Raw genomic sequence first — 23,908 nt, forward strand, 5'->3', positions numbered from 1 at the left:
AAAGCATAAAACTCTTTCATACAGACTAGAGCAGGTTTTATCTTGTTTAAAAAAAAAACAACTCAGTAATTAACAATGAAGAGTCTCTTGAAACAACTTCTTCAGCAGCTTTATGAAAAATTCAAAGCTAATTCTGTCTCTAGTCACAAAGCATCTCTCTTTTGTCTAAGGGAATTGCACCACCACATTTGGTTAATGATTCTTGCAAACAGAGCAGTATATAGAATATTGTACACAATAAAACTCCTAAAGTTTTAGTTGCAGAGTTAAAGTCAAGTATCAAATAAAATAGACCATATGCAATTTTTTTGCAATTTCTAAATTGTACATAACAATTCATGGCTTTACATTTACTTAAACTCCAGAAGAAAGATTTAAAACGGCTTTATTGTATCTTGTTCGATACACTATAAGCAGCTACTGATAATCTAAAAAATCCTTAGATTTTTTATTTTTTTTTAAATTTGGCCCTTACAATTATATGGCTAGTTACAGACGCTGGAAGGGCCTTGAAAAAAAAAATAAATATAAGAAGCAGGCAGAAGTTTTTCCACCAAGAAATCACCACGTTCTGGCCACATTAAGGCCTGAAGTGAAGTTGACTCCTCAGTGCTGTGTTGTGACTTCTAAAATATCTCTCTGTTTCTCAGGTGCCATCTACTTTTTAGACATGTGAAACAGATCCTTACACATTTCACCTAAATCCTCTGTTCCTGAAATGATGCGTTACTTTGTCCACTGCTTTTCCGTGCTTAAAAAAGGTTCAAATCTTTAAATCCTTCCTCTTTTTTTTTTTACTGAAATTCAAAAGCCGTACTACAAACTAGGATATAATTACATTGCAAACTGCATGTTTAAGGAAGCACATCTTTGAATAACCTTTCTACTCTGGAATTGTTTTGAGATGTCTCATTGTTGTAATTGCCCCTCATTAGTGCAGGTGCAGAGATCCTTTTTTCTTTAAATACTCATTGTAATTTGGTGTAATTTGTGCTCTTAATTTAGGAAGATTTAAATTAAGCATAAAAGAAGGCATTTAAATGACAAAACTTCATTAGTAAGTGAGCAACACACTTGGCCTTACTTTAAGCATACAAATATAATTGAAAATTTCATGGGTAGCACCTCTCAGAAGTTCAAGTGTATTTTCACTAAGACACTCTCATATTTCAGGCTCAAATGGTAGTTGAATACCATAAACAAGAAATGGAAATTGTTTATGTAGAAATATAAATACTTTAATTATCTAGCAAATTAAACCTGAACTGTTTTTTTCAAAATAGCCCCAGCAGAAACATGATGTTTCTCCTACAGAATCAACATTTCATTGTACTGTCTAACACTGTCCTCCTCATTAGAAGCTTTTGTTCTCCTAATGGTGATTGATTGGTCAGGCATTATGGGTTTGTTGTTTTTCCTACTGAAGGCCATCAAGAACATGTCCAAATTTCGTGGCTATCACATTAATCAAAGGGAAACAAAATCCAAGGACAAGAAGCTAAACAGATGTTTTAAGAATGTGAGACATGGGCTATAAAATACACAGAAGAAAAAAAATCAGCCCATTTTGATTTCTAAGGTTAGTTTGTTTATGCACATAAATACAGTATTCTTCCAGGAAAAAGCTTCTCACCTATCACCTGGAGGATGTAACTAGACTTTATCACAAATTCATATCTGTGCACTGCTTTCTCCTCTATCCATATAATCCGTACTGCAATAGCAGCTACCGAAAGGTTACTGGTGCATGCCTGCTCCCATATTTAAGGAAAGATTTCTCCTTCAAACACATGTTCTGTGCATATTAAAGAAGGAGAAAAACAAGTCCTAAAAAGGGCCTTTTATGCTTTCATTCCTTTGGAAGGGACACAACCGTGAGACCTTCTGTTTGACCACCATTGCTTTCATTGTGCCATCAAAGACCAAAATTCATTCTGCCAACATGTGTAACAGAGGAACTAACAGGCAAGTCCAAAGGGCAACTGACCCAAAATGGAGACCTTGCTCAGGAATTCTTCATACATCTTCCGCTTTCTCAGCGTGCTGCCCTATTATTAAAGAAGAGAGAAAAAGGAGGTAGAGCATTACACAAGGTATTTTTGTGATTTCTCCCTACAGCTGCTCTGGTTTTTTCCCCTGCCCTTCCAAATCTTAAGCATAGCCAGTATAAACAGCCTAAGGCAAATGTTTCCCCATAAAATGGGCAAGCTGTACTGCTGATAGGCAAAGAAGGAATCAAATTCAATCCTGGTGTAATTCCACTGACTTCACTGGTGTTACTGGACACCATGGATGAATTGTATCCATTATTTACAGGCACATATTTTAAAGCCAGAGAGCTTCATCAATTAACTGTTTAGTTAATTCAGTATATATCTTGTTACCAATGAGGCCCCACTAGAAGGGAATTCACGATTACAAAGTAGGATAAAACTTTAAATGTCCCCCTCACGGGTCCCATCCTTTTAGGTTAAAGTCTCTTCAATGCCAAAAGCGTTTATCTTAAAGCTTAGTCTATATTCTGTGTACTGTTGTATGTATCATTACTGCTGAGCAACCTATTCATATTATTATTTTGACAAGATTTAAGCATTTTGGAGCAGACAATCCATCAATGTATACGCAGCCACCAGCACAGTCATTCCCACTCTACTAAGATTTTATCGTGTGATAAATTACAGATACACCTTCTGCTAATATAGTGTTTGACAAACATAGAAATCATAAGTAGCCATTCCAGCATCCATTATTGAAGGACATTCAGGTATAAATAAATACAATGCAGTCTTACCAAAAATAATTAATTTATCCTTAACTCCTTCTGCAGTGACACAAATGACTTGAAAAGAAAAGCTTCCCAGGTACCAAAGAGGAACTCCAGGGTCTTCCTTGGTACCGTGCAGTTTACTCCACACTGTTATGTGCCAGCCTGCATTGTTTCTGCCTGGGTAGATTCCCTGTGGATGCTGAAGGCTGCCTGGTGCCTGCCAGTCAACTCTACAAAGCAGGAGTACAGCACAGAGATGACATACTCATCTTCTGAAGAAAGGAGAAATAAAGATGGCTTTTATTTATAGGCTGGGCAGAGAAGACAGAAGCAAATGTCAGTGTCTGCCATAGAAAAAGCTACTCCTCTATTCCTCCTCCAAGGGAGCACTGTAAGTGCTGGAAGCAGAGGCAGAAAGTGAGAACAGAGAAAGGAAAAGAAGAAACATCTCACCCTCCATGTGAAAGCGTTCAGAAATGCTCTACCTATGCAAAGGGGAAAGGCTAATGTACTCAAGTGCAATGACATAACTGAGAAATAAACATTGTCCCTCTTCCTACATGTGCTGTATAGCTGAGGCTTGATTCAACGACCACCAAAGCAATATGAGTCTTTCCACCAGCATCAACAGGCTTTGGCTCCAGCTTCTGGCTGTGGCGCCTGCAGAAGGTGCCGGGTGCTCTCCTCTGGGGACAGGTCCCATTTGTGCCTCCCTCCTGGGCCATCCCTGCTCCAAACCAGCCGCAGCTTCAGCAGGAGCTGCCACTCTTCCCAGGTATCTCTGGATCAGCAGCAGCACCAGCTACCGAGGTCTCCCCCTCCACACCCTGTTCATAATTTCCGAGTCTGGTGATGACAGTTTGCCTCTGAGCGATAGCATCGGTAACCCTTGTCTGACCTCTCTGTCTGACAAACCTGGTTCTCAACCTCGGGGGCCCCCGAGAGCATTTGAAGTGCCAGAAAGAAAAAAATAAAAGAACTTCAAACGGAGGAGGCTCTGCAAACCATGCCAGATCCTGACAGCTTGCTGTGAGACAAAGAATGGAAAACTGGACACTGCGCAGTTGTTGCTTTCCTCCCTGCAATCGAGTGGAAACGAGACTAGCAAAATTGACAGCTGTGGAAAACCAGATTGGTGGTTTAGTCTGATGGGCTGGGGCACCCAGGGCCAGATGTGGAAAATGCTTTTTAAATGACTTGCGGACACAGATGAATTTTAAGAAGCAGTAATCAGTAGCCATAAGTGACGCCTGACCACAGCTTCAAGTATTTAGAGATGCAGACAAGACCCAGGAAGGTAAGAATTGCAGGCATCCCACCTGGCCCAGAGAGCAAAAGCCCATCACTTCCTACAGGAAAACAGGTGGGTTATGTCTTGGCTAACTAAGCCAGGGCAGCAGCACGGAACCCATGGTGAAGACAAGTGCAAAAGCAAAACTGAAGTGGAAAGAATTAATTAAATGTTCTGTTATCATCTTTTGTATTGTAGCTGTTTCTAGAACCTCAGTGGGACTCCACTTAATGCACAGCTACACTGTCTTAAATATCCCATGTCTCAGAACGATACCACAAAGGTAAGGGAGAACAAGAGCCCAGGGAAGAACCAGTGGTTGAAACTTATAAGTCCCATTTCCCAGCCCACGCACTGAAACTCAAGGTGACCCAACTGATGGCCCATCACTCACCCTGCCGGATGGCTCCATCCAACCCTCCATCTCTCCCAGGGGAGAGAACAACAACCTCCAGGGTGCATGAGCCACCTGACAGCAGAGCTTCACCTAAGGGTGCCCAGGCTGGCACAGAAGCTTTCTCTGCGTTTTCAGAGCACATGAAGCCGGATCCCAATTGGCACAACCAGATCCCAATTTCTCTTCCAGAAAGGAGAAGCTTGGCTCACCCTCACACACATTGTTTTCACTTGAGTGTCTTTTCCTGCTCAAGATTTCACAAGCAGAGCAAGGGGAAGAGATTTTGAGCTAACATAAGCTAAAAACAAACCAACAGCAGAAATCTTACAACCAACCAAAGCATGTGCGTATTCCCACCAGTATTATCTTTTTCTCCCTGTGAAAGAGAGAGAACGTGCCTACTTCCCACCTTCCTTGATCAGCCTAATATTCCCTTCTAATCCCCTCCCACAGGCATGTCACACCTGACTCCCGATGTCCCTTTTATACTTGTATAAATGTACATATCACCATCATAACTACTGCTCCTACCCTTCAAGTCATTTCTGCAGAACTGTCAGTCGGCACATTCCCTGGGACATGTGCTAATTCTTATGCAATATTTTCATGGATCTTCTAAAAGGAGCAACAAATAGGACAGTAATGATATCTGCAGACTAGTCGATACTGTGAAAGCTTGCCAGAGAAGGAAATAACAAGGACGGACCTGGAGACATCAGAAATGGGAGTAGAAAATAATAGAATGAGCTTCCATTTGGAAAACACAGCTAAGAAATGCAAAGAAAAAGATATCTAAAGCACAGATGTTTGATGAACAGAAGAAAACTGGAAAGTTGTAAAGCTGAAAGAGATTTACAGACAGTAGGTGAGACCAGGTATGCAACATCAGACTGCAACAAGAATACAGCCAAGGCTATTCTGGTCTGTATACTCAAAGACATTATCCAGGAATGAAGTTTAGAGGCTACATCTCCATGGCTCAGATGTGACGGCGCCTGGCGTGCTACACTCTGGTTTGGTACTCTCTCCTCCAAAACAGTGCTCCCAAACCACACAGAGCCTGAAGAAATGCTAAAACAGTTGGGGAGAGATGATAAGAAAGGAGCAAAATAAATTCAGCCTGTATATTTTAGCTCAACACTGGGATCACTGGTATGTCATCCTCAGAGCTAGCACGCATTGTTGCAAGGGTTTTAAGTAGACAGTAATAATTATCTACAGATATATGACAGAAAGAGAGGGCAATTAAGTACAGCATAACTTGACATAACTCAAAGTAATAGGGCAAAAAGAAGAAAATCTAATTTAAGATCAATATCAAAAGAGTTTTCCCAACGTAGGAATTATTCTCTTGCAGAAAAGTCTCCCAAGGGAAGCAGTAGAAATCTTACTGCTTGAGCCAGATAAAAACAATAGTAAATGTACATGAATAATTCTGCACTGGCAGGGTTCTTGATGACATGTTTTTAAAAGTCTTTATTAATTCTGCTTTTTCTAACCTATTAATATCTTATTTCAATAGTCACTCCTTCTCCTTCTCTCCCCTTTCCTTTGTTCAGTTTCTCCCCAGTTCTGAGCTGTCATGCACAAGCTCATCTTCTGAAAAAATGGTTCCCGCTAACTACGAAGACTCGTTAATATTCTAAGCTGCAGTGCTCCTCCCTGAAACAGTCCCAAGGACAAACGAGACCATTTGCATTTGCCAATCCACTCAGAAAAGAGCTCAAAGCCAGTTTTAGGACCACTACAAATTGCAGCAAGCCTTAAGATTGGCTTAAACAATACACAGGCTAGGAAAAAAGTCCCAGAGATTATAACAGGTCTTGTTGAATAGGGCTGTTGGATCTCTTTTCCAATTGCCCATTCTTCATTCCCCCTGTTTTCTTCCATTTTTTCTTCCCACTCTTCCAGTCTGGTCTCTGTCTTCCCCTCTGCCCACCTCTTTGATTTGCCTCTCCAGCACTCTTCATGTCTTCTTTCTTGCTTCATTTTTTCAGGTGGAGTTGATCGGGTTCTTCCTAGAAATCCTCATCTTCAGTATGACGCCTAACAAATGGCTACTCAAAGTCAAAGCATGGCTCAAGTTTCAAATAAAAAGAGTTATCCTGGCAGGAGGTGCCGGAATGGCCTTCTGGACTGCTTCAGCCCTGTTTAATCCCTCCATAAACCTGATACTGAATGATGATTTGGGTGTTCATTCTTACAGGAGCATGAAAGAAAGAGTCACAGTGCACACTGGCCATGAAAACAAAACAGCCCACAAGATCCCAGTGCTATATTGCACAGATGTTGGATGGATTGCAGGCTTCAGATTTGCTTTATGTTTTGGCTACCACGCAGCCCACATTTTACGGCAACACAAAGTCTTCTTACTATTTTATATAAGTAGAAAAAGGCACTAGTTGAAGAACTTGTTCTTAGGTTCAAAGCTGTGAAAAGGTGACAAAATAGCCAAAATAGCATAAATAAAGTGAGGCATAACATTAGGAGCTGACTAACCTTGATTTGTCGTGACTTACATCCCAATATTACAAGTCCCTTTCTGCAAGCATTTTGCCAAATAGGCAAAAAGTATTGTATCCCATGCAACTTCGCTCTCAGAACCAGGTATCTTGGACCATGGGAACTAGAGGATAGTTAAATTATCCTGAATCAAGCCTTCTTAAAGCAGAAATTACAAGCAATTAATACTTCAGATTTCCTTAGTCTGGGAACTGAATCGTCTGGGGGATCAAGCTGATGTTGGGATACAGACATTTGCTTCTCTGGTATTTGTGGTATTTGGTATATTTAGAATACAAATATTGTGCTGCCCTGGGATGTTCCCCACTCTGTGATGCTCTTGAATCCCAAATGGTAAGAAAAGAGCAGCAACATTTCAGCAACTGAATTACATGAGAATCCTATGACAAAAACCCCTTTGCATCCCTCCCAGAAGAATGTAAGCAAATAAATATAGAATATATACACAAATGTGTGAGTGTGTGTGCACACACAGAGAACATACACATAAAAAAATCTGCAATAGAGTGAAAAGTATGCAACTCAGCACAGATAATTTTAGGAAATAAATGGAACACACAGATGGACAGATAATTCGTGAGTGTACTGAGGGGGGAACATGCTGAAGTGGTTTTTTGTAATCCATTTAGCACAATGAATTTCATGGTATAATACATTGTCAAGAACTGCAGTGAAAGCCAAGCAAGTTCACTGCAAATCCTGAAAAGCAAGAATTATCCCAACATTTACAATCACCACAGCTGCTAAAACAAACTTGAATGTGACCTTCAAGTCATCAGGGTACCTAAGCTGAGACAATGAAAGATAAAGAAATATATCTGTTTTAACAAACTTCCTTTGAGACAGGATAAATAATAAATGGATGACAAGTGTAACTAAAAGCCAGCAGGAAATTTTTGCATCAAGCTTTGTCCATCCAAAAAAAGGAAACCCCAAACTCCCAAATCTCCTGAGATGCATTTTATTCATGCCATAAACCAGTCAGGATCAATGAGACACGTAAGTGCAGAAAACAGCATTAAGCAGGAATAAAAACTAGAAATCACTAAATGCAAAGCAAAGAACAAAAATAGAGCCTGCAAGGAGAAATGAGGTAAAGGCAAGTGTCTCATGACAGGATAAAATCTTTTGGGCAAGTGTGGATCTGAAGGCATAACTTGGAAATAAATATTTACAACCTGAATAAAATTTCAACACTAGACTGAGAAAACATGTGGCTGGTCATGGCCGGGAAGGAATGCAGATGAAAGAAAAAACTATCTTGGGTTATGGAGGGGCTTTATCTGACTACAGAAAAAAAAAATGTATCTTTGGGAGAAAAAGGTCATTGATCTCTTGGACAAAAGTATTTGGAAACAGAAAAAAAAAAACCTGCTCACTCTCAAGTTTTAAAACCCTCTTAAATGATATATTACAAAAGATATCTTAAATATTATTTCCCCTTATTTAAAGGCAGAAGCATTTCTACATCCAAATATCCAGCAACTTTCGAGAAACATAAGGTTAGGGGCTAAGCGGCTGAAACCCATGTTTCTGGAATTTAAAGTCAGCTACTACTACATCTTGAAAATGAGTACAGAAAAACCAGCCACATAATGGTGGACTTAGCTTCAAGTATGAAATGCAGCCATTGAAACATGATGTAATTAATTCTTAGGCTTGAGGAAATGTGCAGAGACACTATAACCTGCCCTCACACGAATGTACAAAGACAGATGTCTCATTTCACCTACAGCAATTATCCATGCTGCACCTACAAATAAATGAAAAGATGACAGAATTCACGTAGTCTGGATGGGTAAATTGCATTCACTGTGGACAGCACTTGAAATTGGTCATTTTCTATACCTGCAGCAATTAATTCACTATGCTACCTGAAGTATTTCCTATCTAACTATTGGGAATATTACAATTATACTGTCTCGGTATCTAATGTAATGTAACAGACCACGGATTTTTAATGGCCCCAACAATTAAAAAACACAAGAGAGAGAGGGAGAGAAAACACCCCCATGTTAAGTTAAAGGTCTCATCAACTAGCAGAAACTGAGCTTACTAGGTAAGGTAGAGTGGTCACTGGTTCAGATAATATGTAACTTAATTTGAAAACCACCTAGCAGTACACTAGAATCAAACAGTAGTATAACTGTAATATTCCAAGTTGCATGTATAGCTAAAGCTAGCATTAAAAACGGTGTCTTTTCCACTTGGGAATTGTGCTGGGTTTGGCTGGGATAGAGTTAAACCCTTTTAGTAAAATCCTGTCTCTGTATCAAATATTCATCTTCTGAAGACTGCTATCAGATGGTAATGGACATATGACCAAACTGGAAACCTCACAGGGTTGGATGATGTTAGGTACCACTATTTTCATCAAGCTAAAACTGAAATTACCTCTAGGCTACAAGGCCTGTGAATCTGTCCTTCAATTCTTTAGTAGCAAGGTTACAGGCAGCTGTAAAAAGCTATGCTTAACAAGCCAAGGAATATGTGGCTTGTCTTGACATTTATTTCCCTCCTACATTCCTTCTCTTTTATACGTTGGATTCTTCCTTGCGGCATGCAGTTTCATTGCACCAGTTATCCCAGACATCCCTTCGTTGCATCCATGCAGGATAAGAGACAAATAAGTTGAATGTGCCTCCTATGTGTTAGGAAATTCTCCTGGTTTGTGTTTTAGAAGCACCTTGCAGTAAGGTCTCAGTTACTACTTTCTGCTTCCCCACGCTGGGAAGCATTCACAACTATTCATCCTGCTTATCCACAAGAGAGAAGACGGTATGCTTCTCATCATTATCCCTCTATTTTGTCTTGGAGTGATCAGGCTGAATATTTTGGGATAGAGTAAATTTCCATCAGATATACTCTCCTAGACGTCAGTGTGATGTTCGTTTATGTGATACAGAACTCAGCCCATGAAATACAGACTGAAAAACAGCAAGGCTTCATACAGACATCCAACAGTCACCACACTATAAATAAAAATCACCCTTAATGCTCAGCTGCTTAAGAACAAATCATTTAAGTTTAAAATCTACTCAATTCTTTTGGTAATTTTTCTGTTATCCATGACATCTACTGGAAATAGAGATGATCTCAAAATGCACACTCCTTTATTATTCTGAGAGCATAGTGTAATTTCCTTCAGATCAGAATGAAACAATGCAGCTTTTAGAGACAAGTCCTATTAGGAAAGAAGCTTTAAATAGAAAGATGTCTGCTAATTATCAAAAAGAAAGGGATATTTAATAGAGAAGCAAGATATGCACATGGACATCGGAAACAAACTAAAAAAATTGTTATGACATTGCTAAAGTTAATTATCTGTCAAAGTTTCCATTATAAACTCACCACTCAAGAACCGACAGCGAATCCATAAGCTAGCACACATCCCAGGTGCCCAGAAGGTCTGTTAAGCTTTGCTGCAGAGATGCGGGAGTTTGGAAGGAGCAGCGTAATGCAGCGTAAAGCAGGGACACTGCAGCTACCATCCTGTGATACGTGTGGCTGTGTGCTGGCTAACAAAGACGGAGGGCACAGTCCAACCAAGTTTGTTTGGTTTTTTTTTTTAGTAGAGTTGGATTTGCTTTATATTTCCTACCTTGAAGTGTATAATACAAGTCCAGACAAAGCCTTCACACGCAAGGGGCAGTGCTGAAAGACATTCTGAGGTTCACGATAAGGGAAGGATTTGCGTGGCTTCAGTGGGTAACAGAGGCCTCCTGAGGTTTTCATTCATGTCTAATAGGTATGCATAACATTACTCAGTTGCATTTCTGACTCAGCGTCTTGTCCCCTTTTCGTGCAGTTCAGTTAATTTAGTTACTCAATGTTATTGTCATGTCTTCTCTCTTTGATGTAGAAACACAGCCTGCACAGCCTTCTATCATCAGTGTACTCTGAACAGAAGCGCTGGCAGTACGAAAGCAAGTAAAAAATATCAACTCCATAAACAAGCCCTTCTCCATAAACTTACCATTAAAATGCGTCTGTAGCTGTCTCTGTCGATGCCCCAGAGCTTGAGATCTGTCTTGGCTTTGACGGTGGCGGCCCGGGGTGTTCCATAGATCAATGCCAGTTCTCCGAAGCTGCCTCCTTCTCCGATGCTGGTGACCCACTCCCCGTTGACATAAACCTACCACAGCACAAGACAAAACAAGAAGCAAAACCAGTTTGGGGACTTAGTTGCAGTTTTCCTCCTACTGCCAGTTACCTAAAAAGCTATTAGCAATTTCCTTTCTGATCATCAACACTGGGGACACACAAGGAAAACAAGAGTATAACAGTTTCTGCAGTTGGTCCCCGAAGAGGGCAACAACCTGCTTTGCAGACAGAATTTCAAGTCATCTTGCTTCAATACAATGACTGTATTTACTCTCTGAGTTTTCAGCTCCCATGGTTAACTGGCATCATGTTTTCCCTCTTGTGTTCAAGGCTCAGACAGCCAACAAGCAGAACTGTCACAACTTTGGCTTTTTATTAAGACTGTCAAACTTGAAAGGAAGGAGATTTGTTGATATGTGTAATGAGGTTCGCTGAAAAGCACCATGGCCATGAAATGAAAAACAGTCAAAACAGGAAAGCAGCTTTTGAAAAGGAGTATTTTCTTCTTCCCTAAGCCTAGCGCATCCAAAACCCATTTAAATATAACTACTGAGACCCCTTTCTCCCTTAGTGAAGACTACTAAGTGCTTTGGACTTCAGAAGCTACATGAAGAATTATCCTTTGTCTTTAACATGAGATCTATAGGACTTACGAAACAGTATTTGACTCATAGACTATTTAGGTAACATATCTTCTCGAAACATGGTATGGATCGATACTGCTGTCACAGTATTTTTCCTGGATGACGTCTAATTTGAGAAGGATTCCTACACTTGAGTGCTATGTAAAACCTTCACTGGAGAAAGGGGGGCTCATGCAGGTGCTCTGTGGGCTGTATTTTCCTCTCTGTTCGTGGACAATACAGCTCATGAGACATACCCGTGTATTCAAAGACTGGTATGGACTGTGTATTCCCCCAGCATACTAGGAGGCTCGCTGCTGTAAACCTACACAACAAACCCCTTCCCTTCCATAGGAAAGGCTGTGTGCATTTACCCAGTGCAGAATATATCCCAGTGTGTTACAGACCAGTAATAGCAGAAATCAACCAGAATTAATTTGATTTGCTTGGAAGCTCTGTGATGAAAAATAATATGAAGAAAATATGCAGGTATTCTCATCTCAAATAGAAAATTATGGAAAAGGAAAAGGCCATAGCCTATTACCAATTACTGAGTAACAGACTAGCAGTTTTTAAAAAATATATGAATTTACAGCCGTGTTCAAGCTGGGCATGAGAAAAGACAGTGATAAAAATAAATGAACTGGGGTCAAAATTCAACAAACTCTCAGCATTAATTTTACTTCTATCTTCATTTTATGATGAAAAGACGTATTACAAACTACAGGTGGAATCAATCTCAATTTATCTTCCCAATATTCAGTTAAGATCTGATCCAGCTCCTACTGAGGCCAGTGAAATGCTGGTGCAGTAGAAGACAAATGAGGCCATGGAGCAGTTCAGCTGATCAAGAGACCTCTTAGGTATCAGCTGAAAAGGAGCAGTATTAGCATCACTGCTGAACTCCAGGCAATATTGTGGCTCTTGGTGTTCCTGGAGCATCTGAGGACTGAGGGGCTGAAATACAAGATAAAAATAATTCCAAACAGGCAGGTGGTAGCAGACTGCCGAGAAAGAGCTCAAGCGGTAAAAACTATAGCTTCATTTCTTTGCCACAACAGAATGAATGTCACGTAGGAGAATATCACAAAAGAGAATAACAGCAGCATTTCCTTTCAAACTCTTACACTCACCGCAGAAAGAAAATCTCACAGGACACTGAATCTACTTCTGATTCTCCTCATGATGAAAAAAATAAAAGCACAAAAAGTTGTTTTAGAAAAGCCAGACAAACCCAAGCACTTCCCTGGTGGAACAAGCAAGTAATATTGTGGCTCCTGGATCTTTTTTTGTAAGACAAGCAGGAGAAATGGATGAATAAGATTAGGGTTCTGAAAGACATGTAATTGGAAGGTACAAAAATTATTAAACTCAATTAATCCATTGCAAAATTTTCCAGATACATACTTAGATGTAGCACTACTCCATTTCTGTGGGGATTTCACCAGATGGACCCAGGGTTTACTACAGTTCAGTAATTCATGTCCTCAGTAAAGTCTGTCTCAGGGAAGAGACTGATAATTCCAATGAGTTTTGGACCACATCCTGAATGTCAACTGACATTGCATCCTTGACTTTTTCAGCACACCAAAACCACACGTTTCCATACCCTCTTTTGTTGAAAAGTGCAGGTTTTGTTATTGCAGAGGGGTGTGAATTAAAAGTCAGAAACAAATCCATTCCAACGTGTATTTTTTTAAGAAATATGGTGAGATTTCTTATTAAAGCAGTATGCATGATACCATGCAGCCCAGAGAGGGGAATTGCCTTGGTAAAACTCAAGGTAGAGCAAGTGAAGGATGGACAGTTACTGTTGCACAGTTGTTATAAAGAGAGGCTACTACTGAACTGCTCTAAGACTTCTTTAATTTTGCTGTCTTACTTGACAAAGCTCCCCAAAATGTGTTTGACATCTCACCTGTAAACAATTTATGCAAATGGCTACTCCTCCACCCTAAGGGTGTCAGGTTTAAAGTACTCTGAGGTGAAACCAAATCACTGAGATCTGACAGTCTTTGGGCCCAACAGTCAATCCCCCAATAAAAATGCCATTTCCAATATCAATCTCCAAAAGAGAAAACAGTTTGAGAATAACTGTTGTATTCTAGGAGGAAAACCATAGCACTTCATTTTCAGCAAAGGCCTAAGTCAACAAAAATATTTTGTCTTCATGATGAAGTTAAAGTGCGTTGATGGCACATTACAAAGCCATTCTGCCCTTTAACAGAGAGATCGGTTCCACTGCGAATCCCTTTAAAATAGATTTTTTTAAAAAGTAGAAAGGAAAGTAGCTCTGTTTGTAAGGTGTGGGAAGCAAAGCTATTTTAGGCTCAGAACAGCTTACGAAAACCAATGTTATATGGCAGCAGCTCAGATGATCTTCTTTATCCTAAAAAATGCTGGGCTGAGGTTTTGGCTCAGGCAGTTTTAGGCATTTGTGAACTCTCACTAAAGTGGTGAGTACATAAATGAATTATTCCTAATTGTTACTTAACCTGCCAGTCACAGATCCGTAAGAGCAGGAACCTCCTTCTTTTGTGCAGCTGAAGAGCAAAGCAGAACTGCAGATGCCTAAATATGACCAAGCCATCAGGACCACCTACCTTCCACAGATCAAAAATACTATTCTATTGTTTTCCACCATGTAGTATGAGCACTGCAGTTTTTGCAGGCTTGAAAATCACACAACTTGGTTCATTTCATTGTTTTTTTTAGGAGGCAAATGGGGAAAATCTCCTGTGAAGATCAGCAGTTCCTTTCTTCATGGAATGTGATATACATAGGCGCTAACTGCGAGAGAAAATGCAATGAGTCACACAACGCTCAATGCAACAGGAATGCATCTTGGCCTCACCCATCTTCGTGTTGTCTAAAGAAGCAGAAAGTAACCTTACCACGACCAGTAATATAGCCACTTTACTCTGAAGGCAGTATATGAACATCTATCTCTCAGCTTCATTAGAGTGAATTTACCTTTACTTTGATTTTGTATTGTTGATTTCAAGTTAACTTTTAGCTTTTTTTTTTTTTTTTTTTTTTGCTGTCACTTTGTGATCTATGTGGACAATCTAATTTGTTCCAGGCATTGCAACTTTAGATCTTAAATCTCCTCCCTCGGATCTGTTTGTAATAATTTGTGCTTTGTGTCTCATCAAGCCTTAATATTTGTTATCCAAAAATGAAGATGAGGTTTATTTATTCTTGGAAAAATAAGCAAGCCTTAGACATGAAGCATATTTATATGTGGGTAGTTTTCTCAAATAAAGCCAGTGCTTTATTTATAGTATGAATTTGCTTTTCTTAAATATAAATGTATGAACTTGGAGACTGCCTTGAGAATCCTTAAAAATTCAAGCTGAAAACCTCCAAACTTTAAAATGTTCTGTTTCAAATTTCAAAAAGCATCCTTCTGAAATTAGAAAGATCATTAATGATGGAAGAATTAAAGCAAAAAGCAATCAATGGAATGTAACCATAAAATATAACTGGGTTTAAAATCCAACAGTATTCTCACATAAACCACCATGTAATTTTCATCTTTGTATACACAAATTAGACAGTTTGTCTATATATGAATAAGGGTGTCAAGAAGATTTGACATGCAATCAAAAGATTATCTTATCTGTTGTCCACAGTATTAATGTATAGCTCCACATATAGATTTATATGGTAAATACAGAATCTATTTAAGAAAAAATACTGAAAAGTTTTCATTTTGATTTTCATCGTACTACAGTTTGGCTGCTGTTATTTTACAAGAGGAAAACCTGAGAATGACTGTAGAGAAAGTTGCTGTGACATTAAATAGAATAGGAAGTTGTTGAGTCTAAAAAAAATACATCTGTTTTAAAAGTAGTTGATGGTGCTTTTTAAAGTAAAAAATGTGAGGTTATAAGATTAAAATAATAAACAGGAAATCACTTTTATATTTAGAAATACGGATTAGAGATTTCTGCAAGACACATACTTTAGCAGGTACTTTCAACATCTTTACTGGAAACTATAATTTAAGCTCTGCCAGCTACTTTTTGGCGTACGTTCATATTGCCTGAGCAGAAAAGCTTCCGGTAGACAACTGACCTCTAAGACTTCAAACCTCATACCATCATCTGCCTAGTATAAACGTTACCCATCTGCGGGGACGGGTCACGGGTTAACAGTTCTCCTCAACCCTGAAGTGCTAAGGAGGCAGACTGCAACTGATAATGCTCTAATGTCCTTTCCCATCCAATGCCAGCTTTGGTCCAAGTACACCTGGTTTGTAGTATGCAGTATGTGAGAAGAAACCCTCAGGTTCTCCAAGACCTACCTCTTCTTGATTTCTAAAAACCTTTCTTTTACCTGTGAAAGTTTGTGCCCTTTTCCGTTGGCCCACAGTCCATGCTGAGTATGTTCACCAACAACAGGGTATCGAGTCTTCTTTGGCTGTCCATATTGATGCCAAGAAGGAAATGTACATTGATGTATAAAAGAATACTTTATTCTATGCTAATGAAGCTTGTTTATAACCGAAGAAAGTGTAAGAGCTGAGGATAAAGTGTTATTATATTTTAAGATATTTTATTGTACTTCTAATTTGACTCAGATAATTTTTAAGGGAAAATATTAGAATGCTCTCACTTACTCTTTGGGGTGCCTATGCCAAAACTCAAACAGAAAATTACTTTTAAATGTTGCAGCTTTTTAAACTTAAAACACCACACACCAATTTCATTATTCTGGCTTTGTTAGCCGTTTCTGTTTGGTTTTGGTTACTTTGTTAATAGATTATTATTTTTCTTTTCAGTTTCGCCATGATTTTCTTCCAAGGGATGGGAATTTTATGACGGCAATTGCAACCTCCTTTATGTGTATCTTTGCACGTGTAAGGAAAATCCAGGTGCTTAAAGAGTAAGTTGCTCCTTGAATCCACCAGTCCCGGTATACCTGCCACTTCTGTGCAGATCATGGAAATGATGAAGGCACATAGCCTGGCCAAGGGTTAAAAGTCTCCATGCCTATGCCAACACCAGCTGAACTAGGCAGAAAATGGCTTGAGGCTTTAAGTCTCGGGGTCAACTGTCTGCACTCCAAGTCGCTTTTTTTCTTGGAGAAGGGTGGAAGCATGCCAAAAAAGTCTCTGGCAAGGCTTAAATGAACTGCAGCTCGCTTACTAGCGGTCTGGATTTTTCTTCAGACAATAAGGATTTTAGCACTGCTGCCCAGAAAGTGGAACAACTCTTTCCTGGGGAGTACTATATATATATATATACACTATATACCCCATACCCATGGGGTCCGGGAGGTGCTGCCTTACGCTGGAGCAAGTTACTCTGCACTAACTGCCCTGGTACAGACTTCATGCTGTTGGGGGAAAATGGGCTCACCTCCCTGCAGCTTCCCAGCAAAGGTAGTTAATGTAGGTAACGTCTGCATCTGTCAGGGTGTAGCTGCAACTTGCTCCTGGATGAGCAAATGTTTCTTGCACCTTCCACAGTTATGTTGAAAAGGATTTCAGTGTGTGTTTTGGCTGAAGATATAAGAAAAGCTTAGGAAGGAGTGAGCACCTAGCTGAGGAGATGGGGAGAGCAGTGGTAAGGTGCAGCAGGATGAAGGAAGGGGGATGCTGAAGGGGAATAGCATGAGAACTGGTCACAGAAGAGTTCTGCAAGACTTAAGAGGGTCAGGAGCTTTGGTTGTTTCTGGAATAAGCTCAGTCTAAAGGACATCTCTTAAGTCTTGTTAGGATGTATTTGTCCCACAGGTCATGTCAGAACACTGTCTATATGTGTGTCTGTCAGGATTACATTATTGTGGATCTGTCCATTTTGATCTGTCCTAGCAACTATACACTGATTTTGGCAACGAGGGGAGTAGGAATTAAGAATGCTCGTGAAATTGAAATCTACTCAAAGAAACCCAGTTATTTCATTCATCCCCTAGTAAATCTGCTGTTGGAAGTCTCAAAGACAAGGCAGGAAAAATGTTATATCCTATATCATACATAACTGACTGGAGGACTGCAAACCACTCAGAATATGAAGAAAATTTCTGCCTTGAACTCCAATACCGTAAAACAAAGCCATGCACCATGCTCTTCGTTTAGCAAAACAGTAAGTCCCACTGGAGTCAACAGAATTACTCACATGCTTAAAGGAAGAATGGTGCTTAGCTTGCCAAATCAGGGATCTGGGATAAAAATTTTCAAGAACATCAAGACAGTTTAAGAGCCTACATGTAACTGCAATGCAGTGGCACTGAGGCCATTTACTCACTGTGGCATTTTTTCAAATCCTATCTCAGAAGCCCCAGGAGTCTCTGACTTGTTCTGGGAAATACAAGATTATTCTGCAAAAGACTTTCATGAACTCAAGAAACCATCAATGAAAAAAGATCTGGACATATGTCTCTTTTTGGGCCATTTGTGGTCGAGATGTTTTATGAAAAGATTTCAACTTTTCATAAGAAAACTGAGAACATCTGATACACAGCTAACATGATGTAGTAAAAGATATTTCGGAGTATATGCCACGACATATCTGGGAAGGGAACCACGATGCCATCTCATCCAACAGAGGATACAGCAACTGGTGCTCTAAACAAGTTCTTCTCAACATTTGCAGAGCCACAGACACCTCGGCCATTAGTGGCAACCACCAGTTACAGAAAATGCACAAACCACCTCATGCAACGGCTTCACAAGCAGACACAAAACTGGGTAGGCCCTGTACATTTATTTTCCCCATTTTGTCAGTGTTCTGTAAGAGCAATACGTCCATACAGAAGATTGTGATTGTCTTTTTGCAATTAACTGCAAGGGTTTCTGATATCACTCAGTCTCCCACTGTCCCTGAGCCAAATGCTGAAGAAAGCTTTCCTAAAGGTTTTGACTGAGGACAAATTATTTTTAAAGTGGATTAATCTACAACTTCAACATGTGCCTTTGCGTGTATTTGTGGGTCTGATTCAAAGCCAGTGAACTCATTAAGTGCAGTATCAGGCCCTAGCCAATTATTTTAAAATTAAATTTTAGCTCTGTTCTATAAATACTGCTCTTTTATTTTCTGGCCCTGTGGATGTGGCAATGTTTGCTAGTGAGAGGTATGCCTGATAGGAACAGTGAGTCAGACGGATTTCCTGAGGAGCAACTTCCACAGGCAGCGGCAGCATGTGAGGTTTCTCAGTTCCCAACAATACCAATTAGATGGTCTCCTGACACAAACAGACTGCTACAAAAAATAACTTTCACTAAAATAACTGTATGCCTCCTGCCCGGATTTAAAATACATCACTTTCTTCTTTAAATACGCCAAACAAAACTCATCTGGGCATCTGAAAAGCAACATTGCTAATGAGCAAGCCTGTGCTATCTGACAACTGTGGATATGTAAGATGTGTGTAGAAAATTCAGTCAAATGAGGAACTTGTAGCAAAACTGCAAAAGTGTGAATTTCATACAGGATAAAAATGGTAAGAGGTGAATAGATTATGATTTGGAAAGCAGGTTCAGAAAGAAGCTTCTTTCCAAAGACTTGCTGATTAAACCACTGCATACTCCTCTAAACATTTTGTGGTCTAACAGATCACTTTAAACTTATAATAATCCTTGCTTTATTAATATGCTGCATTGTTCATTTATTTGGACCTAATTTTAAAAGCAAATTAAGGTTTCTAAGATGAAACTTGCTGCCTGAGGCTGTATCTCAATTTGGGAAAAAAACAAACAACACATGAGCTAAGCTAACTGATTAAAGAAAATATTTTCCTAATGGTTGATCTGAACCCTCAGGTGCATTCCAGCATGGTGGCCTGCTCTGCCAAAGACTGCACACCTCCAGGTGTGGTTAGGGTTCTGAAGATAATGTCATTTGCTTAGTTTTGATACCATATTTTCCTGCTTGGAATGGACAAATAAGCTAGGATGTAAAACATGCCAACTATAAAATTATGCACAAATGACTTAACACAACAAAAACAAAGTAATGAAACCAATCCTGGGAAATCTATTTCAAGGAGACAGAACCACAGCACATTGTTGGATCAAGCTGTGTGCCAGAGCACATAATTTTATGATGCAGCTTCAAAATAAATATTATACTGTAAGAGTGTACTTACATCCACCTCGCCTTGGTCAATCACATAGAAGTTGTCTCCTTCATCACCTGGAAGCAAAATACAAAAGGTGATTGTTCCCTGAAGGTCTGCTAAACTACTCAATAATTTCCTGCCTCCATATTTAATCCTGTACATATTTACACAGGTTTGTACACCAGATTACTTACAGAAAGATTCATTTTCTGAAACATCCTTGCCCATTTGCCTTCATAAATCACATTATCACTATGATTTATTCCTATTAATAACTTTTAATTGCATTAATGTCTCCCTTTCAGTTGATTCAACACTTCATTCAGTGTAAACACACGAGGCTTTAATATAGCCTGAGGGTAATGAAGTACTCCACAACATGTGGCAGGCACGCAGGTAAGTTGCCAAGTGTGAGAACTATGATAGAGCACAATGAGGTGTTGAATATTCCCAACAACCATAAAAATATTTTCCATCTCTAATTACTCTCAGCTAGCCTGTGCCACCCTTATGCATTCTGAGCTGTGGTTTAGTTCCTATCTTTCGCTGAGGAATGAACACCTTAATTTGAAGAGCTATTTACCTACATTTAACTGTAGCATTTTGAAACCCTGGAGATCTACCAGTGTGGTTTTGTACGAGACTTCTGCGCATGTAGCAAAAGACCTGCATCCATGGACTTCCGACATAGCTGCACACTTAGATGCTTTCAGACTGTGGTTATTCTTCCCGTTAAGCAAATAGAGTGAAATCTCAAATGGAGAGATGTGAATTGTACAACCTTAGAAAATATACAAGGGAAAAAATGAGAGGAAGAATTACCCTGTTGTATGACTGTTTCTCCTGCAATGTGTGTGACGGGGAACATGGCATCAAATATGTCACTGGAAAAAAAAAGAAACATTTACTAATAAATCAGACCTGTTTCTTATCTAGTCAGTAGACCTACCTTCATTGTTTCATTTAGCCTTCATTAACAGATTTTGCAGGAAAAGAAAAGGAAAATGTTAGTTGCAACTGGAAAATGAGCTGCTGCTTGGCAAGAAATCAAAATAACTAGTTAGGCACAAGCTGTGGTTTACAACTAAGTGAGACCATGATTCAGTGCATGCTATTTTGAAAGAATTCCTGAATTATATGCATATAGGCCACTTCTTATAGCACTGCACAAACTAGGCAGCCCAAGTATTTTATTGTCTGAGCAAACAGCTTTCAGATTTTCAGCTGCGATCAGTATGTGTCACAGCAGTAATTGCTAGATGCCTAAACGGGAGCTCTCCTCTTCTGAACATCTGGCCTCACATTTACAAGCCAAACCTGTTCCACAATACAGAGCACATTTGGAAAGGTAGATGGCTCTAAATTAATGTAGCATAAGAGCTGGCAGGAGATCGCACTTATAGTGCACGAGAGGCAAAACTCTGAAAATCTTAGTGAGTTACTCGTGAAAAGGGAATTTGACCAATGCTACAGAAGAGCCTTGTGCTCATTTATCATCACTGAATTACACACCTTACTGTGGTCTCCAGCATACTGTCAAATATCCTTAAAAGGCCAGGCAGAGTAGTAAGGACGGGAACGCACCCTGCACCAACACTTTGGGCAACTTGCCCATATCCAGTCCTTTGTTTATTGAGGGAGACAGCAGGCTCTGTGGAGCCAGGGCTTCCTTTCCCCACATCAGATTTTGGGGAACTTATTTTCAGAAGCATGAACTGCACTGAGACGGGCGCTCCCTACCTCTCTTCCCCTTCCTATGCATCAGTCTCAAGGGCTAAAGGAAATAGCTCCCCGACACAAACAAAAGACAGTAAGGAGGAATTGTTAACTAGTCTCTTCCTTGGTCTGGTCTAGGAATGGTCCGTCCAGGGACCACTGATGACAGCGACAAGATGAAAGGCTTCAGCGAATGGAGCAAAGTCCTCACGATCGTAATGGAGCGCCAACAGTGAGGAAACCTAACATTTTCATCAAAATAGCCAGAAGATCAGCAAACAAACCCATGCTACATTTCAATGCCTTATATGGGAAATGCATATTGTAAAATCCCATTATTAGCCTATTTCCTGTTCAACTGTTCCAGAATTTATTCAGGCTCAGTTCTAGGAAATGTTTCACTCCTAAGTTCAAATTGGTCATGTCTTCCTCTTCAGCAGCCAGAATGTTTTTGCTCAGTATCGCAGCTCTGTGTCAGCACCACCGGTAGGAGAACTGGGAGATATCAAACCAGACACCTCCTGCCGCTCTGCAGTACCTGCAAGGGATGCTTAGCCCATGACCTATAATAAAATGTTCTATTTTCCCCCTGTTGTTTCATCAAGCCCACCCTGTGCTATTCCTACTCACACTCAGGAAATACCTCCACCACGGATAAAAAGCCTGCTCAGAGGCTCTAAGGAGAAACCTCTTTCTCACCTCATTCTGAGCACCAATGCGAAGACATATAATTTATTACTCTGAGAAGCATATGGATTGTATTCTTAAATCCACTAAACTTATTTTTAATGATCTTAAATGGGTTCTGCAGTTTCCCAGTTCAAGGGACTTGTCTGTTGGCAGAAGGCATCTGTCTGGTGCAGGCTGTGGAGCTGGTCCTGGGCCAGCCCTGGGTGCCCTCCACCTACAAGATATGGGTGAGGTTCAGATGAGATGGGGGAAACCACCACCACGGTAGGTGCCGAACTGGAACAGCCACCAAGGGACCTTATGTCGATGAGGCAAGTTAGGCTGTTCTTCAGTAGCTCTGGGACCTGGAAATTCAGGCTCGTTTGCCTCCCTGTGGTTTCCCCTTGGCTGTGCCTGGGCACCTCACCGAGCTTTGAGAACAGCCCTGCAGCCTGCAGAAGATTTACTGGAGAAAAAGGGCACACTGCATGGCAGAGAAGAAAGTCTTCAATGCAATACATCCAAAAATAGGCACAACATTGTGAATATCAATAAGCAGACCAAAATGTGACTGTTCAAACAAACTTGGAAACCCTTTTTTTTTTTTTTTAATAGAAATACAGAGGAAATAACTACCCTCAATTTCGCTCTTTCACCTTTGTTTTAAGGCTGTATTTTATTTATAACTAAACAATTGACTGTACAAACAGTGCCAAATAATTTATGTATAGCACTGCACCCATCTCCAAAATGTTCCACGTTTCATTTCTACAATACCTTTTAGTTTTATCCAAAAAAACCTCTTTAAAACTCGCAGACTAAAACTTTCAGCCGACAGTGCAATGAACCCGAAGTCTATTAGCAGCAACAGCAGTTTTATACTAATATTCTGCTGTGTAGCAGTGTAGCAGAATGTTAGTGTAAATGTTCTAGCACCCCATATATGATGTTTTTCAGCAAAGACTTAATCTTATTAGACCAAGACTCAGATTTTTAAAGAGACCCTTGAAGAACATGTCATCAAACAGTAGTCTGAAATACATATGAACACACAGACACAAGGTAATCAAAGTTATGGTGCTGTTGATTTACATCTCCGAAGTGAAACACGAGCATATCTTTGATAAATAAATACATGTGATTAATAATATGGCTGTCACTGGAAATACATTGTCATGTTTCTTTTCTACTAGGGAGCTATTGTTCTTAATTGATATGGTTAGGCCAAGGTCTCTCACAGTGATTAATGAGTCAGACTGTTTCTGCTTTTAGATGCTCAATTTGAGATTCATTAAATAGATCTCCAATGATATGGATCAGCAGGCAGCCTCAAAGTTTCTCAACCTACAAGTCTGGCAGCCAAGAACTGGGACATTCAGAATAAGACCAAAGAAACCCACCCTTCTGGAAATTATCTGTTCCTAAAGTACCAATTGTCTAAGGTCCCTGTATGAAATCTGGCTTTTGATTTAATTCAGACTAAGTGTAGAATCTGTCTGGACATTTTTCTTACTGCCTTTATCCTGTGTCTGAAATAAACAACGTCAGAAGGATCAATATACCAAAATACTTGGAAAATTTGAAAAATTTGTTCCTGACCCAAGCTAAAACCTGAAACTACAATAAACAGACATATTTTCCATCTCCCCAATAAATATCCGATGACCCATATTCAGTTTCAGCCATGTGTCCTGGGTCTGTACTATATAGAAAAAACAAACTTTAAATACTAAGTTAAGTGGCATTTGCTA

At 39.8% G+C, this 23,908-nt stretch overlaps 1 protein-coding gene across 4 annotated transcripts in view; it reads right to left on the reverse strand.

Annotated features, from left to right (window-relative positions):
• PRKAR1B (protein kinase cAMP-dependent type I regulatory subunit beta) overlaps positions 1–23,908 on the reverse strand; it is a 100,796-nt gene that overhangs the window by 21,858 nt on the left and 55,030 nt on the right. For all 4 annotated transcript variants that reach the window (XM_040590949.1, XM_040590947.1, XM_040590948.1 and 1 more), the window contains exons 5-8: positions 20,595–20,656; positions 19,800–19,846; positions 10,955–11,113; positions 1,988–2,048 (exon numbers count right to left, since the gene is read on the reverse strand). In XM_040590949.1, coding sequence (XP_040446883.1) covers positions 1,988–2,048; positions 10,955–11,113; positions 19,800–19,846; positions 20,595–20,656 — 329 coding nt within the window. The remainder of the gene's footprint in view (positions 1–1,987; positions 2,049–10,954; positions 11,114–19,799; positions 19,847–20,594; positions 20,657–23,908) is intronic.

This window comes from Falco naumanni, chromosome 4 (genome assembly GCF_017639655.2).
Source record: "Falco naumanni isolate bFalNau1 chromosome 4, bFalNau1.pat, whole genome shotgun sequence".
Taxonomy (NCBI): domain Eukaryota; kingdom Metazoa; phylum Chordata; class Aves; order Falconiformes; family Falconidae; genus Falco; species Falco naumanni.